The sequence below is a fragment of the Chelonia mydas genome, chromosome 7 (genome assembly GCF_015237465.2).
Source record: "Chelonia mydas isolate rCheMyd1 chromosome 7, rCheMyd1.pri.v2, whole genome shotgun sequence".
Lineage (NCBI taxonomy): Eukaryota > Metazoa > Chordata > Testudines > Cheloniidae > Chelonia > Chelonia mydas.
Window position 1 is genome coordinate 31,098,569 of NC_057853.1, and position 17,178 is coordinate 31,115,746.

Genomic DNA, 17,178 nt, shown 5'->3' on the forward strand with positions numbered 1-17,178 from the left:
TTAGCTCCCTCCTCCTGTCCTGTGCGTATGGCTTTGGGTTGCTGGGGGGTCTTGGGGAAGGGGAGGCAGAGGGAGAGGGGAAGAGAATTCTGCCTGCAGCAGCAGCTCTATTTGGTTGGTCTGCCCCAGGAGGCAGACAAATGGGGCATATAGCCAATTAGGGGGCTCAAATTCACGAGAAAGCTGGCGCTTCTCACTTCATGGCATGACTGGCTCCAGCCCCAGCCAAAATCCTGTCTCTTGATAAAGAAATCTTAGAAGCGGGCAACACTCAAGAAACTTGAGTCATGTGGTTGATGTGCTGCAGGGTGTAGTACTGCCTGCTGCCACTGGGGGAGCTGGAGATGCTTAAAACCTTCACCAGAGCAGCCTCCAAGATTCAAGAAACAGCCTGGAGTAAACAGGTTGCTTGTTTAAGCTTGGTTTGAAAAGCAGCATGGCTTTCTACATCTTTTCCAAAACTAGAGCCCTTGAGCTAAGACACTCCATAAACCAGCAGCAGTATAGAGTGTAAGACGATGCTAATCATCATAGTAGATTTACTTGGACTGGAAGCTCTTTGAGGCAGGGAGCTTTCATCTCTTTGTTCTGCATGTTCGGCCCACAGGACGGATCAGGCTTGTCAGGACTTTGGATCCGGCCCGCAGCATTGCCACCCCCATAGCACTGCGGGGCTAAGGCAGGCTCCCTGCCTGCCCTGGCCCTGTGCTGCTCCTGGAAGCGGCCAGCACCATGTCCCTGCAGCCCCTGACGGAGGGAGGGGAAGAGGCTCTGCACGCTGCCCTTGCCTGCAGGCACCACCCCCCGCAGCTCCCATTGGCCGGGAATGGGGAACCGCGGCCAATGGGAATTCGAGGGAGGTACCCGCAGGTGTAGCGCCAGCTGCTTCTGGGAGCAGCGTGGGGCCAGAGCAGGCAGGGAGCCTGTCTTAGCCCTGCTGTATGCCACTGCCACCCTAGAGCCACTGAAGGCAAAGGCACCGGGCCAGAGCCCACACCCCAAACCCCTCCTGCACCCCAACCCCCTGCCCGGAGCCTCCTCCCACACTCTGCACCCCTCCTGCACCCCAACCCCCTTCCCTAAGCCCCCTGCTGCACCCCTCCTGCACCCCAACCCCTTGCCCTGAGCCCCTTCCTGCACAACGCACCCCATTCCACACCCCACACTCCCTCCCGCACCCCAACCTCCTGCCCCAGCCCTACATTCATGGCCCCACCCGCAGTTTCCCCACCCAGATGCGGGCCTCGGGCCAAAAAGTTTGCCCACCCCTGACCTAAAGCAATGGGATCCTGGTCCACGACCAGGGCTTCTGGGTGCTATGACAGTACAGATAACAACATTACACACACCTGCACAGTTACACTGCTCTGATTCCATCCATTTATACGGCACGCATAAGGTAGTTCACTAGAATACTTAGCAATGGCCCAGACATGAGAGGCAGCTTGACCTAGCAGCTACAGCTAGATTTCAGTAGACCTGGGTTCTATGCCCAGCTCTTTCACTGACCAGCTGTATGACCCCCAGCTAGTCCCTTCCCCTCCCTGTACCTCCGTTTTCCCTCCCAACCTTTATCTGTTTAATTATGAGCCCTTTGGTGCAGGGACTGTCTCTCACTGTGTGCCTGTGCAGCAACCAGCACAACAGGATCCTGATCAGACGGGGCGAGTAGAAGCTGCTGTGATACAGAAAATATTATGTGGAGAGGGATACCGTCCAATTCTCAAAAATAAGATTAGGTTAAAATAAAATTAGGGGTTTTTTGAAATTGAGGATTATAAAATTAGATAAAACAAATAAAACTAGATTAGATAACAATGAGAATTTAGCTAGATTCATTATTATTAAACTTAGACATACTAAATAAGACTAGAAAAATGTTGGAGAGACAAGGTGGGTGAAGTAACATCTATTACTGGACCAACTTTTGTTGGTGAAAGAAACAAGCTTCCAAGCTTCACCGAGCTCTTCTTCACGTGAAAGCTCAAGAGCTTGTCTCTTTCACCAACAGATGTTGATTCAATAAAAGATATCTCACTCATCGCCCACCTTGTCTTTCATATCCTGAGACCAATATGGCTACAACACCGCAAACAAAATAGAAAAATTTGTTATTTTTTTTTATTGGGAGGTCTGTTTCTCTTTCTATTCCTGGAAGTGTGTGCAATAGAGGGAGTCAGCAACCTTTTTTCCCCCCAACCAAAAATTACTTTTCGAATAAAACACATTTTCTCATTTTTGGTTTGCTCAAAATTATCCTGTCTCCCGCCCCCAACAACAAAACAAAATGAAAACAGAAAAGTTTTCATTAAAATATTAGTTTTCTACAAATGAAAATTTTGTAAGGAAGACCAAAAACATTTGGTTTCCAATATTTAATTGGGAAAAGAAAAAAAATAACTTTCCTCTAACTTTTGAAGGGGAAAAGTGATTTTTTTAAAAAAATTTCTGGTGAAAAATTAGTATTTTTCAGCCAGCCCTGGGGCACAAAACATGTTAATAAAAATATCTAGTTCTTCCATAGCACTTTCCAGCCATAGATCTCAAAGCACTTTACAAAGGAGGTCAGTATCATTATCTGCATTTTATAGATTGGGAAACTGAAGCACAGAGTAGGGAAGTGACTTGTCCATGGTCACCCAGCAACCCAGTGGCAGAGCTGGCAACTGAACCTGGGGCTCCCAAGTCCCAACCCAATGCCCTTCTGGTGTGGCTCTTTGTCTTTCCCAAGTGTTCCATGCCATATATAGCCATTTGTAAACCTATGATTGCCCCCTGACCAAACAGACTTTTCAAGGGTTACATGAGCTTTGCTTTAATTCCTTCCTAGGACTGAGCTGTGGTTTCCTTTGCAAAGCTGAGAACCTTTTCACTGTCGTGCCTCCTTCCACAGCTGTCTCTTCTGTTAACTATCACTCAGGATCAGAAACAAGGACAAGAAACAGGTTTCTCTCTTTCTTAGGAATCCCGGTTACTAAACGTGCCAAGAATTCATCAGTTATTTCCAGGCATCTGGTATTTGGTTGCATGGAGGGGTGTGTCTCCCCATGATATTTGCATTGCCCTCTGTTTGCGCAACTCCACCTCGTATGCATTGGTCCCATTTCCCCAGCCTGAATTGGGCATTACTCACACAGAAGTTGAACAACTTCACAGATCAGCTCCGGTGAGTATATTTTGCTCCTGCTGCTGCTGCTATGCAGTAAACTCTGAGCCACTGGCAGATCTTAGAGAAACAATGGGCACGGAGTGGAGGGATTTGTGGTGTTAATGCCCTGAACTGTGTGATTCAGTAGGTCTGGGTTCAATTGCCAGCTGTGCTTCAGACTCATTGTGTGACCTAGGGCAAGTCAGTGCTGTCTACCTCAGTTTCCCCCTCTGTATAACAGGGTTAATAACCCTTGGTCTATCCAGAATGCAAACACTCTTGCTATGTGGCTGTACTGGGCCCTGATTTTGGTGGGAGCTCCCAGTTCCTACCATAGCACATATAATAACAAGGAGGAGCAGTGGCAAGTATATTTCACTTGTGTCCTTCAAAAGCTGGACCATGTTAAGGCAGATTCTTCCCAAGGATCTTTGTTTTATTCCAGACAGGAATCTTAGTTGGCCAGCCATTAACAGTTCATTTTACTCTCTTCCTTCTGGTGTTTTGGCCAAGATGGTTCTAAAAAGTGACAGTTGATTTCAGGTGCCGTTTTTTGGGGAGGGAGGCTGTCCAACTTCAGACACCTCAAATGGGCCTGATTTTCAAAGGGCAGGTAGCTGATGCTCTGAAGGTGTCTCAAACTGTACCTTGTAAGTGGCTGGCCTGTCTCCCCAGCCCAGGATTAATGCCATGCCTAGGATCTGTTCAGGGCCTTTCATCAAGCCACCATTTATTAATTGCAGTGACCTTTAGCAAACCCCAAAATAAATAGTTCAGCATAGAAACCACCTCTTTCCCCCTGAGCCAGGGTTTTCTGCAAAGGTCTCTATGTCACGCGTTCCTACTCTACCGGCCACTTACCTGAGAGTAACCCTGCTCCCTGTCACTCTTCCCTTCCCCGCACCTTAACCCAGCAGTTTCCTGCCAGATCCTCTCTGCTTCTGCCAGCTCTCACCACACCCGAGCCATTTGCTGGCTTTTATAATCACCTGACCCCTTTCCAGCCGGGTCTGATCAACCCAAACACCTGTTCTTAAAGGCACTCTGCCTTAGAACAGAGGTGGATGATCCCAATCCCCCTGGCCTATAAAAGGGTAGGACCCCCCCATTACACACATTGAAAAAACAATGCATTCAAAATCATTAGTCACTTTCAAAACTTTTAGACTGTGTTTGTCCTGGGCTCTTGACAGTTCTAGACACTAGTGATCAGGGCAACAGGCATTTCCTCCTACCAGTATAGCAGGAGAGCTTGATTTGCTATTGTTCAAATTCCACTGCTGCCCAGCTTTCTGGGGGCTCCTTCTGTGCCACTGGGAAAGCACCTAGCTACATCCTTGTCAACTGCAATAAGGCAAAAGTACCTCATAATAGCCTAATTAGGTGGAGGCAGCTTGGAATCGTATGCAACAAGCCAACAGATCACCTAGCTCACAGGATGTGGAACTGCAACCATATGGACTGGACCACAAGACAAAGGTTGGATGCAACAAGGACAGAGGTTGTTGCATGAGGTTGCAGCACTGGCAGATTAGGGTAGATTCCTCCCCCTACCCTCTGTGGAGCTCCACTATACTAAGCCCCTGTAAACGTTTGCTTGGAGCAAAAATTGAACCTGTACCTTTTACTAGAGAGAGAACAGCTGTACACTTGGATCCTTAACCTATAGGGTTAAGGACCCAAACCTGCATCATTGAAATAAACAGGAATTGTGATATTGTCTTGAGTGAAAACAAGGTCATGGTCTAAATGTAACTATTTGAGGGTTAACCTAGCAGTGTCGGAGAGCTGTGAAAAGGTAACTACTTTTCATTGATACAGGTGGCCTCCAAAATGTGACGTCTTAGATGTGTCAGTGCCCCACAACCGTGGTAACATAATTGGACTGGAGAAGGGACATGAAGTTTCAAAGAAACAATCTTGATAGCAAGGTGAGTATCCTGTGATCTCCTTTGCCACTCCAGGCAATGGGCTCCAGGGTCCCCAAGATCCAACCTTCCCATTGGCTTCCTCTTCTTATCGTTTGTATGGTAGCGCGTAGGGCACTACCTAACCCCGACCGAGATCAGGGCCCCCATCATGCCAAGCACTGCACAGACACAAAGTAAGAGATGGTCTCTGCACCAAAGAGCTCACTATCTAAAATTCTAAATAGATAAAGGTGAGAACTGAAACAGGCACAGGAAGGGGAAATGACTAGACCAAGATTAATGGCAGAGTCGGAAATTGAACCCAGGTGTCCCGAGCCCCAGCCCAGTGTCCTATCCATTAAAGAAAACTGCTTTTCTGCACAGGATGTGATTTATCCAAGGTCACAGAGCAACCAAGCCAGGAATGAATCCAGATCTCCTACCTCAGTGCTCTCATTACCCAGCACTGGGTGGGAAATTTCATGTCAAGTTGAACTAAAACTGAAATCTTTTCAACATTTCTGGCAAACCAAAAAACTTAAAAAATAAATGTTTTGGGTCAATGTTTTGTTTCAATTTGAATCATTTAACATTTTTGAATTTTTTTAAATAATTGAAGGAAATTTCTGAATAAAAATTGTTTCAAACCAAAAAATTGAAATGTTTCATTTACAAAATATCAAAATGAAACATTACGATTGGGGGAGGTGGGGGCTGAGGGTTTTATTAAATGAATAATTCATCAAAACCAATATGAATTTGCAAAACATCTCAGTGTTGCCAAATCTGTATTTTTCAAGGAAAGAAATGTTGTCTGAAAAATTTCACCCAGCTCTAAATCTGACCCTTCTCCCAGCTCAGCCAAGTCTCTTTCCTCATTCCAGGAGGCGTCCTCAGACTGAAGACCCCTGCTCATCTTTCCTCTCCTGGCCAAAGGGGCTTTAAATTGGAGCAGTGGGAACCCAATGTCATCCCAGTACGCTATTCTGGGAGAGGTGAGACCCCACCCCAGCACCATGAACCTTTCTAATGTCCCACCAGCCCTCAATGGCTCCCAGGAAGGCCCCTCGCCTACCCTGTATGGGGGCCATTCTTTGTGGCAGGTGGTGTTGATTGTGCTGATGACTGGGATCCTCTCACTGGTCACACTGGTGGGCAACCTGCTTGTGATGGTCTCCTTCAAAGTCAACAGCGAATTGAAGACAGTCAACAACTACTTCCTACTCAGCCTGGCCTGTGCTGACCTCATCATTGGAGCAGTGTCTATGAACCTCTACACCACCTACATCATCATGGGCCACTGGGCCCTTGGCAACGTGGCCTGCGACCTCTGGCTGGCCCTTGACTATGTAGCCAGCAATGCTTCAGTCATGAACCTCCTGATCATCAGCTTTGACCGCTACTTCTCCATCACACGGCCCTTGACCTACCGGGCCAAGAGGACGCCAAAGAGGGCGGCCATCATGATCGGCTTAGCTTGGGCCATCTCCTTCATCCTTTGGGCACCTGCCATCTTGTTCTGGCAGTACTTTGTTGGGGAGCGGACAGTGCCCTCAGGAAACTGCCATCTCCAGTTCCTCTCTCAGCCTATCATTACTTTTGGCACGGCCATTGCAGCCTTCTACCTGCCAGTCACCATCATGATCATTCTCTACTGGAGGATCTACCGGGAGACTGAGAACAGGACCAGGGAACTGGCTTGCCTGCAAGGCTCAGAGAGCAAAAGCATTGTCAGGCCAATCCCCAACAACAGGCCTAAAGGAGGTGGTGAAGGCAGCAACAGCAACAGCAACTCAGAGCGGTTGGAACCCATCAAGGTTTCTTCTGCTGTGGCAAAAACCCACACAAAGGCCTACTGCTTTCCCAGTTGGAGGAAGGCCAGGCTATATGTAGAGCAGAGCAGCAACGGGAGCTGGATCAATACAGAGGAGGAGGAAGAGGAGGACGGCTCCCCTGATTCCTTGACATCATCTGAGGGAGAGGAGCAGCACTTTGAGGTTCAGAGTGTCTGCTCGGTGGTGATCCGGCTGCCTATGATTGGCAGTGTAACGCAGCCCCCGCTGCCAACAGAGAAGCCAACCCGGGGCCGGGAGAAGCTGGCTGGAGGGCCATGGGCAGGAGGGAATGGCTTGTGCAGGATCCTAGCCCAGTCTCCTGCTGCCACTGAGTCCCCCAACATGGCCAAGAAGCCGTCAAACAAAAAGATAACACCAATTAAGGAGAAGGGGGTGTTGACTGCCAAAAGCCATCTGCGGAAGAGGAGCAAACAGCTCTCCCAGCAGAAGACCCTCTCTCTGATCAAAGAGAAGAAAGCAGCCCGAACACTGAGTGCCATCCTGCTGGCCTTCATCCTCACATGGACACCCTATAACATCATGGTGCTGGTGTCCACCTTCTGCCAGGACTGTGTTCCTAAGAGCCTCTGGAAACTGGGCTACTGGCTTTGCTATGTCAACAGCACTGTCAATCCCATGTGCTATGCCCTGTGCAATAAGTCTTTTCGCAATACATTTAAGATGCTGCTGCTGTGCCGCTGGGACAAGAGGAAGTGGAAGAAGATGCCCAAGCACGTGGTGGCCTTCCACAGGGCTCCAGCACACTGAGCAGGCGTGGAGTGAATTCCAGAATGGTGAGCCAGGCACGGCCAGTGGAGGGAGCCAAATGCGGCAGCGGGGGAGGAGTGGGAATTAGCTTCTAAGGTGGGAAGTGGAGAGTGAATCAGACCATGAATTGTTGAGACTGTATGGCAGAGGTTCTCAAACTGTGGGGCGTGCTCTCCAGGGGGATACGGAGAAATGATTGGGGGGGCAGCCCCCACAAGGGGGTGGGGAGGAAATGCCACCCAGCCCCACTCTGCTCTGGCCCTGCCCCCAGCCGGAGCCTTGGCTCCCGGCCCCAAGCCACCCCTAGTCGCCCCTGACTGGCCTGGACACGGCTCCATTCCCAGCCCCACTCCCATCCCCGTGCCCAGCTGCGGCCCCAGCCTTAGCTCCCTCACCGTGGTCTGCGTTCCCTCCCCCCCCCGACACACAGCTGCAGCCCCACTCCCAGCCCCAGGAGGGAGGATACGGACAGGAGTAAGGGTGGGGGGGACGTGATTCTGAAAAGTTTGGGGACCACTGCTGTAGGGTATCCCTGTGTCATCAGTTGCAGCTAAAGTCAGCCCTATTAGAGAACATGGAGGGGGACAATTCCGCTCTTGCAACCATGCATGCACCTTGCAGTAAACTTCATCAGTCTAAGTGCCTAAATGGAGAACAGAAATTTGATAATAGAGGGCTCTTCAGTCTAGCAGACAATTAGGATCTTAGTAAAAATCATGCCTCATAGTGGAAGATTCAGAGAACTCAGTCTATTTAGTTTATCTAAGAGAAGGTTAAGGGGTCTATAAGTATCTGCCTGGGGAAGAAGAGCTCTGTGTAAGCTTGAAAGCTTGTCTCTCTCACCACCAGAAGTTGGTTCAATAAAAGATATTACCTCCCCCAACTTGTCTCTCTACATGGGGAAGAGAAATTTGATAATGGAGGGCTCATCGAACTAGCCAAGGTCTAACAAGAACCAATGACTGCAAGCTAAAGCTAGATAAATTCAGACAAGAAATAAAGTGCCTGTTTTTAACAGTGAGGGGAATTAACCATTGGAACAACTTACCAAAGGCTGTGGTGGGTTTTCCATTGCTGGCAATCTTTAAATCAAGACTGGACAGTTTTCTAAAACATCTGTTCTAGTCCAAAAAGGCATTATTATCCAGGGATATCCTATGGCCTGTATCATACAGCCCGTCAGATTAGGTGATCACAGTGGTCCTTTTGGCCTCATAATCTATGAATATAAGAGTGGGGACTCCACTGCCTCCTGCTGAAGGATGAATGGACTTGGTGGAAGTAGCATGGATGGTGGGTGGGACAAAGCAGATCCTGGGCACCGCTGAGTGCAATTTGGCCCTGGGAACTCATCGTGTGAAAATAATTAATACACTAGACCAAAGCTTTTCCTAAGAGGACTCTATGCCAGCTCTAGGAGTGGGAGCTGGTGGTTAGAACAGGAGGAAATTGGGAGTCAAAGACTTGTGGGTTTTATTCCCAGCTCTGGGAAGAGAGTGGGATCTAGTGGTTACAACAGTTAGTACTAGGGCCAGGACTCTTGAATTCTATTCCCACCTCAGGGAGGGCTGTATTGCCGCTGGAAGCCGAGGTGCCAGCAGCTCTTATCAAGATATAACAAGCAAATGTATTACAAGTGTCTCAATTTGCGGTTCCTTGCCTTTTCCCCCTAGATTAAATCCCTGGGCTGGGATGAAGACTGTCAGGCAAACTGCACTGCAGCAGAAGAATGGGACCTGGCTGTGATGCCAGAGGGAGAATTCCTCCGAGACAGTCATGAACCCAGCCTTTGGGGTCTGGGTGAGGATACAGCTGGCAGGTTCCGGAACACCATGCCACCGTTTATTATTGTAATCTTGAACTCATTGTCAGATAGTGGCCTTCCTTAAAACCTTGATGAATGTGGATGTATCAAAAGGAAAACAAATGGACAAAGCTGGTGCATTTAGTGCTCTGTGCTTGAGAGAAACTGATTTAAAACCTAGTTTAAAATCTAAGCCACAGGGCCACTGAAACCAGCAATTCATGGTTGTGACATGACCTCTTGGGATTTTCAGCTCTTTCCAGTCTTGATGCTTTGACTAAGAGGACACTTGACCTTCCATCCATTCAGCCACAGAGACAACCACAGTCTAGCCATCCTACTGCTTAGACAAGGAAAATGGGAGTCAGGACTCCTGGCTCTTCATGAGTATGTCTAGTGGCTAGAGTCAGAGACTGGGCTGGGAGGAGAGAGGGTGTCTAGCGCTTAGAGCAAGGACAGGGGGAAGACTCCTGCATTCCAGCCCCAGTTCTGGGAGGTCAGTGGCATTTAGTGATTAGGGCAGAGGAGAATGGTAAACAAGACTCCTGAGTTCTTCTGTTTCCCGGCTCAGAGTCAAAGACTGGGAATCAGATCTGTAGGGTGGGGAGGTCTAATGGGTTAGAGCAGGGTGGCAGTGGGAGCCAGGACTCCTGGATTCTATTTCCAGCTCTGGGAGCGGCGTGGTGTCTAGTTCTGCAGAAAAGGATCTGGGGATTACAGCGGACGAGAAGCTGGATATGAGCAGTGTGCCCTTGTTGCCAAGAAGGCAAATGGCATATTAGGATGTATTAGTAGGAGCATTGCCAGCAGATTGAGGGAAGTGATTATTCCCCTCTATTCAGGACTGGTGAGGCCACACCTGAAGTATTGTGTCCAGTTTGGGTCCCCACACTACAGAAGGGATGTGGACAAATTGGAGAGAGTCCAGTGGAGGGCAATGAAAATGATTAGGGGGCTAGGGCACATGACTTACAAGGAGACGCTGAGGGAACTGGGGTAATTTAGTCTGCAGAAGATAAGACTGAGGGGGGATTTGATAGGAGCCTTCAACTACTTGAAGGGGGGTTCCAAAGAGGATGGAGCTCGGCTGTTCTCGGTGGTGGCAGATGACAGAACAAGAAGCAATGGTCTCAAGTTGCAGTGGGGAAGGTCTAGGTTGGATATTAGGAAACACTATTTCACTAGGAGGGTGGTGAAGCACTAGAAATGGATTACCTAGGGAGGTGGTAGAATCTCCATCTTTAGAGGTTTTTAAGGCCCGGCTTGACAAAGCCCTGGCTGGGATGATTTAGTTGGGGTTGGTCCTGCTTTGAGCAGAGGATTAGACTAAATGACCTCCTGAGGTCTCTTCCAACCCTAATATTCTATGATTCTAGTGACTAAAGGTGGGGGTGTCTGGGCTCTGGAGTTCCATTCTCAGAGCTTGTGACCTTGGGCAATCATGGGTGGTGAAGCTTCACTGGTTGAGTTTTAGAAAACATTTCGTAATCTGGTGCTAGTGAGGTGCCAAGTATCATTGCATTGCACTGAGAAAGATGAAAACTGAAGGTGACATGGGGAAAGATGACATCTGGAGTGGGGAAAGACAGTAAGCACAGTTGCACCTTCATCCTTCCCATCAGGGTCTTAAAGTGTCCCATTCAACCACATGGACACAGGATATTATTAATATATTATTAATAACCCACTCTGTTACTGTCCTGCTCAAGAGGATTAGTGTAGAGAAATTCTTCCCTAGTCCCTGCTCAAGCATCTCTCTAAGGGGGTTATATAGGCCCCGTTATCATAATATCTGGGCACCTCACAATATTTTAATTAGGGTTGTCAAGTGATTTTAAAAAGTTAATCGTGATTAATCATATGGTTAAATGATAGAACACTATTTATTTAAATATTTTTGGATGTTTCCTACATTTTCAAATATATTGATTTCACTTACAACACAGAATACAAAGTGTACAGTGCTCACTTTATATTTATTTTTATTAAATATTTGCACTGTAAAAAACAAAAGAAATAGTATTTTGTTCACCTAATACAAGTACTATAGTGCAATCTCTTTATCATGAAAGTTGAACTTACAAAATGTAGAATTATATAAAAAAACTGCATTCAAAAATAAAACAATATAAAACTGTAGAGCCTACAAGTCCACTCAGTCTTATTTCTTGTTCAGCCAATCGCTCAAACAAGCTTGTTTACGTTTGCAGGAGATAATGCTGCCCGCATCTTGTTCAAAATGTCACATGAAAGTGAGAACAGGTGTTATCATGGCACCGTTGTAGCTGGCATCGCAAGATATTTACATGCCAGATGCGCTAAAAATTCGTATGTCCCTTCACATTTCAACCACCATTCCAGACGACATGAGTCCATGCTGATGACAGGTTCTGCTAGATAACAATCCAAAGCAGAGCGGACTGACGCATGTTCATTTTTATCATCTGAGTCAGATGCCACCAGCAGAAGGTTGATTTTCTTTTTTGATGGTTTGGGTTCTATAGTTTTCGCATCAGAGTATTGTTCTTTTAAGAGTTCTGAAAGCATGCTCCACACCTCGTCCCTCTCAGATTTTGGAAGGCACTTCAGATTCTTAAACCTTAGGTTGAGTGCTGTAGCTATCTTCAAAATCTCACATTGGTACCTTCTTTGCACTTTGTGAAATCTGCAGCGAAAGTGTTCTTAAAATGAACATGTGCTGAGTCATCACCCAAGACTACTATAACATGAAATATATGGCAGAATGCAGGTAAAACAGAGCTGGAAACATACAATTCTCTCCCAAGGAGTTCAGTCACAAATTTAACTAACGTATTTTTTTCTAAACGAGCTTCATCAAAATAGAAGCATGTCCTCTGGAATGGTGGTCAAAACATGAAGGGGCACATAAATACCTTACAATGCCGGCTACAAAAGTCCCATATGAACGGCTGTTCTCACTTTCAGGTGACATTGTAAATAAGAAGTGGGCAGCATCATCTCCCATAAATGTAAACAAACTTGTTTGTCTTAGCAATTGGCTGAACGAGAAGTAGGACTGAGTGGACTTGTAGGCTCCAAAGTTTTGTTTTTGAGTGCAGTTATGTAACAAAAAAAATAAAATCTACATTTGTAAGTTGCACTTTCACGATAAAGAGATTGCACTACAGTACTTGTATGAGATGAATTAAAAAATACTATTTCTTATATTTATCATTTTTACAGTGCAAGTATGTGTAATAAAAAATAATAAAGTGGGCACTGTACACTTTGTATTTTGTGTTCTATTTGAAATCAATATATTTGAAAATGTAGAAAAACGTCCAAAAATATTTAATAAATTTCAATTGGTTTTCTATCATTTAACAATGTGATTAAGCTCCAATTAACCACGATTAATTTTAACTGTAATTAATTTTTGAGTTAATCACATGAGTTAACTGCAATTAATCAACAGCCCTAATTTTAATATATTTCCCTTCATCCTGTGCAGTAGGGAAGCATTATTCCATTTTACAAAGGGGGAATTGAGGCAGTGGGAGACTAAAGACCAGTCTCAAAGATATTTAGCCACTGAAATCAATGCAAGCTAAGCACCTAAATACCTTTGAGGATCTGGGCCAGAGTGACTTGCTCCCAGTCATGCAACGAAGTGGCAAATTGAACTTGGGTCTCCCAAGTCCCAGGCCACCATGCAAAGTTCTGAGCTCGCCATCTGCTGCAGAGGCCATTACTCCTTGCTCCATCCTGTACACACATAGCTTTTGCCATAAAGCCTTCAAGCAGCAGCATAGCTCCAACAGTTTTATGCCTCACACGAATAGATATACTTGAACTACCCAGGCCTGTCCCTCCCCGAGAGATCCTCTGATCCGTTCTCCCCTGGGGGAGAGACAAGCAAGGAGGACTCAGATGCTCCCCAGGTAGGAAGAATGAATTATTCTGTACCATGATCATAAGCGCTCTCCACATTCCGAACTTGCACTAACACTCCTGGGAGCAACAGGCAGGCAGGCAGCGGAGAAAAGATATATCAATCTAAGCGCTATTTCCTGAAGATGTCCCAGCAGCAGAGAAAAGATGACCCAGCAGGAAGTCAGGGGCAGTCCTCCAATTCACTTAGTCTTTGTGCCATGATTCCAACATATCTTTAGCCTGGTGACTCTTGAATGTTTAATATAAATAAATCACTGACCAAAACATGTTTATGAGAGTTACAAACCCAGCATTACCATCCCCAAGCATGCAAAAATCACAAGTCAGACTCCAAAATCACAAGATTAAAAAAAAATCTCATGATTTTAAGCCAAATAGTAAACTAGTGGGGGAGCGAGGAGGGAAAGATTCATGTTTTCCTTCTGGTTTCTGAGCCTTTAGAGGTCACATTTTCAAGCTTTTCACTAGAAACTTTTTTTTAAAATATATGTAAACAGAGTCTCACGTAATCATAACTTCAGGGGCTGTGAGCTGAAAGAAAACTCCATTTAGCATGAGAATTGGCAAAGCTACAAAACCCTGATCAAACAGGACTGTACATACTGACTTTCCTCATGCAGGGTCCAGTGAGGCTGGTGTTTATGTCAATATTCTTCATATTTATTTGTTTGAAAAAATAAAAAGGAAAACAAAATTGCTTTATAATAGTGGGCTTTGTTTTGTTTTAAGATATGGTTGCCTCAAGAGGCCCTGACTGTAATCAAGGTCCCATTGTGCTAGAGCAGGGCCCCTATCACGCCAGGCACTATACAGACGCCCTCTGATATTGGGGCCCACCCCAGTCATGCTGGATGCTGCACATACACACAATAACAGTGCCTGCAGTGAAGAGTTTACAGTCTGGACACACAAAGGAAGGATTATCATCTCCATTTTGCATCTGAGGGAAGTGAGGCACTGAGAGATTAAGTGATTTATTCAAGTCTGTGGCAGAGTTCAGAATTGAACCTATATTGACTGATTCAAGTCCCAGGCAGTAATCTCATTTCAAACAGCATCGAGGCAAAACGGCAAGGACTCAGAGCTGGAAAAAACCCTTTAGAATTGGGACTGTATTTCATTTCATGTTTGTACAGCACTTAGCACAACAGAGACCAGATCTTGATTGGATGTCTCAGAGCAAGACACTAATAAAAAATAACTGAGTCCATGTATGAGCCCACCTCAAACAGGATGCTGGACTAGCTGGACAAGTGATGCAGTCTGTCAACTCCTATGAGCCAAAACCAGGATATAATCTCACCTGAGACAGAGTGGAATCAGATACTAAACTGATGGAATAGGCACCTCTGAAATAATACAAAAAAAAAAGTTTGGCAGAGAAGTTTCTGAATCTCTATAATGATTTTATGTGCAATAATATTTGCAATAGTTTATGTACCAAGGACAATAAAAATCCCATGATTCTTTCAGCATGGCATCTTCTCCTACAACCCTCTCCTGCTCTACACTATTATGGCACTAAGAAAATCTTAGGTCTTTAATCATTTTTTCTTGCTTTTCTTGGAATTCCCTGTAACATATCTCCACAGCTCCAGTAGATGACTGGAACTCATCCCAGTACAGCATGCTGCCATCATTTGATTTGTGTCCTAATTTAAAGTAGTGAATTGTTATTTAAAATCATGAGGGCTATATTCTGATCTCACTCGGAACTGGGTAAAAGTAGGCTAACTCCCTTGTGTTAAATGGAACCTCGCTCCAGATTTACACCTGCATACGTAGGATAAGGATCTGATCATCTGACTCCAGCCAGTTGTGTATAATGTTATTATAGGGAAAACATCGTTAAAAAAAAGAGGCAGCATGTTTCCCTGTCAAGAAAGAACAGGCTTGTGGCACTACATTATGTCTGAAATAAAGTGGGGGAAGGAAACTGTTTTCCTGGTTCATGAACATTTAAAAAACGTTTTCCATTCCGTACTGGGACCAAACCAAGGCATGTTTGTAAAAACCAGCCCAAGAGAGCAAGAGCACAGACCCCCCGTTCCAGAACAGTCAACAGCCCAGTAGTGAGCAGGGATGGGGGACCCAGCTTCAGGTCCCTGCTCTGCCTCACTTAGACAGGGCTATCGATTATTCTGAGCTCTGTCTCACATTTCCACCCTGGACTGGAGAAACCTCTTTCAATGAAAGTTTAATTGAAGCAGATACATTCCCGCAAAAAGTTTTTGTTTTGGCTGTTTAGCATTTTCTGGCAAAAAGCTGTTTTAATGCAAAATATCCAACTAGCTCTCATCTCAAGAAACCTGGGTTTAATTCCTAGCTCTGCTACAGACTCCATGTGTGACTAATCTCTCTGCACACGTAAAATGAGAGGATTATTTCCCACCTTCTCCCACTTCGTATCTGTCTTTTCTATTTAGGCCCCAACCTTGCAAAGACGTATGCACATTAACTTTACACACTGCGAATAAATCCCACGGATTTGGAATGCTGACAGTGCATAAAGTTAAGCATCTGCAACAGTCTTGCCTGGATCAGGCCCTGGATTGTAAAATCTTTAAGGCAGGGATTGTCTCTCACCATGTTGTCTATGGCACCCTGCTCAATGGTACCCCCAAGCTAAGTTGGGTCCTCTAGGTGATAGAAGGTTAACACTACTAGAGCAGAGCCTACAGGTCCCCAAACTAGATCAGCACCCATTGTGTTAGGCACTGTATAGACAAAGGAAGAGACAGTCCCTACTCGCAAGAGTTTACAGTCTACATAGGGAAGTGAGCACCAACCGATCAATCGCGATTGAATGGTCGATCCTGGAGACTCTCCCAGTCGATTGCAATCTCTGGCTGCAGCAGGGCTGCCGCTAAGGCAGGCCCCCTGCATGCCCCAGCCCTACACCACTCCCAGAAGCAGGCAGCATGCCCTCGCAGTTCTAGGGGAGGGGGACAGCAGGGGTCTCTGCATGCTGCTCCTGCCTGCAAGCACCACGCCCGCAGCTCCCATTGGTCGGGAATGGGGAACTGTGGCCAATGGGAGCTGCGGGAGCAGTGCCGGCAGAGAGGGGCAGCGCGCGGAGCCACATGCCTGCAGGGGCATGTTGGCCCCTTCTGGGAGCGGCGTGGGCCCAGGGGAGGCAGTGATCCTGCATTAGCCTCGCCCAAGGTAAACGTTGCCTGGCTGGAGACCTCTCCTGGAGCTAGCACCCCAGACCACCTCCTGCCCCCCCAATCCTGCTCCTGCCCCCCATTGCCCTGCCCCAGCCCTGACCCCTCTCCCAGAGCCAGCACCCCATACCCCCTCCTGCACCCCAACACTCTGCCCCAGCCGGATCCCCCTCCTGCATCTAAATTCCCTCCCAGAGCCTGCACCCCCTCCTGCACCCCAACACTCTGCCCCAGCCCGAAGCCCCCTCCTTCACCCAAACTCCCTCCCAGAGCTTGCACCCCCTCCTGCCCCAGGCTCAGCCCAGAGTCCCGTCCCATACTCCAAACCTCTTGGCCCCAGCCCAGAGCCCTCTCCCAAACCCCAACCCTCTGCCCCAGCCTGGTGAGAGTAAGCAAGGGTGGTGCGGAGCGAGCGAAGGAGGGGGGGCATGGAGTGAGCGAAGCAGGGTAGATCCTGGGGTGCACTTAAATTCTAAAAGTGATCTGTTTATGTAAAAAGGTTGGAGACCACTGATATAGTCAAAGGGTGGGAAGGGAAACAGGAGCACAGAGGGGAAGGGAGTTGCTCAAGGCCACACGCAGCAGAGCCGAGTATAGAACTCATGTATCCTGAGTCCCAGTACAGTGCCAC

At 46.9% G+C, this 17,178-nt stretch overlaps 1 protein-coding gene across 1 annotated transcript in view; it reads left to right on the forward strand.

Annotated features, from left to right (window-relative positions):
- Nucleotides 1-11,467, forward strand: part of CHRM1 (cholinergic receptor muscarinic 1) — a 51,849-nt gene extending 40,382 nt beyond the window's left edge. Inside the window, exons 2-5 of the mRNA XM_007070333.4 lie at nt 2,963-3,166; nt 4,970-5,079; nt 5,943-7,687; nt 9,335-11,467. Coding sequence (XP_007070395.1) covers nt 6,024-7,661 — 1,638 coding nt within the window. The 5' untranslated portion in view covers nt 2,963-3,166; nt 4,970-5,079; nt 5,943-6,023 and the 3' untranslated portion in view covers nt 7,662-7,687; nt 9,335-11,467. The remainder of the gene's footprint in view (nt 1-2,962; nt 3,167-4,969; nt 5,080-5,942; nt 7,688-9,334) is intronic.
- Nucleotides 11,468-17,178: the final 5,711 nt, after the last annotated feature.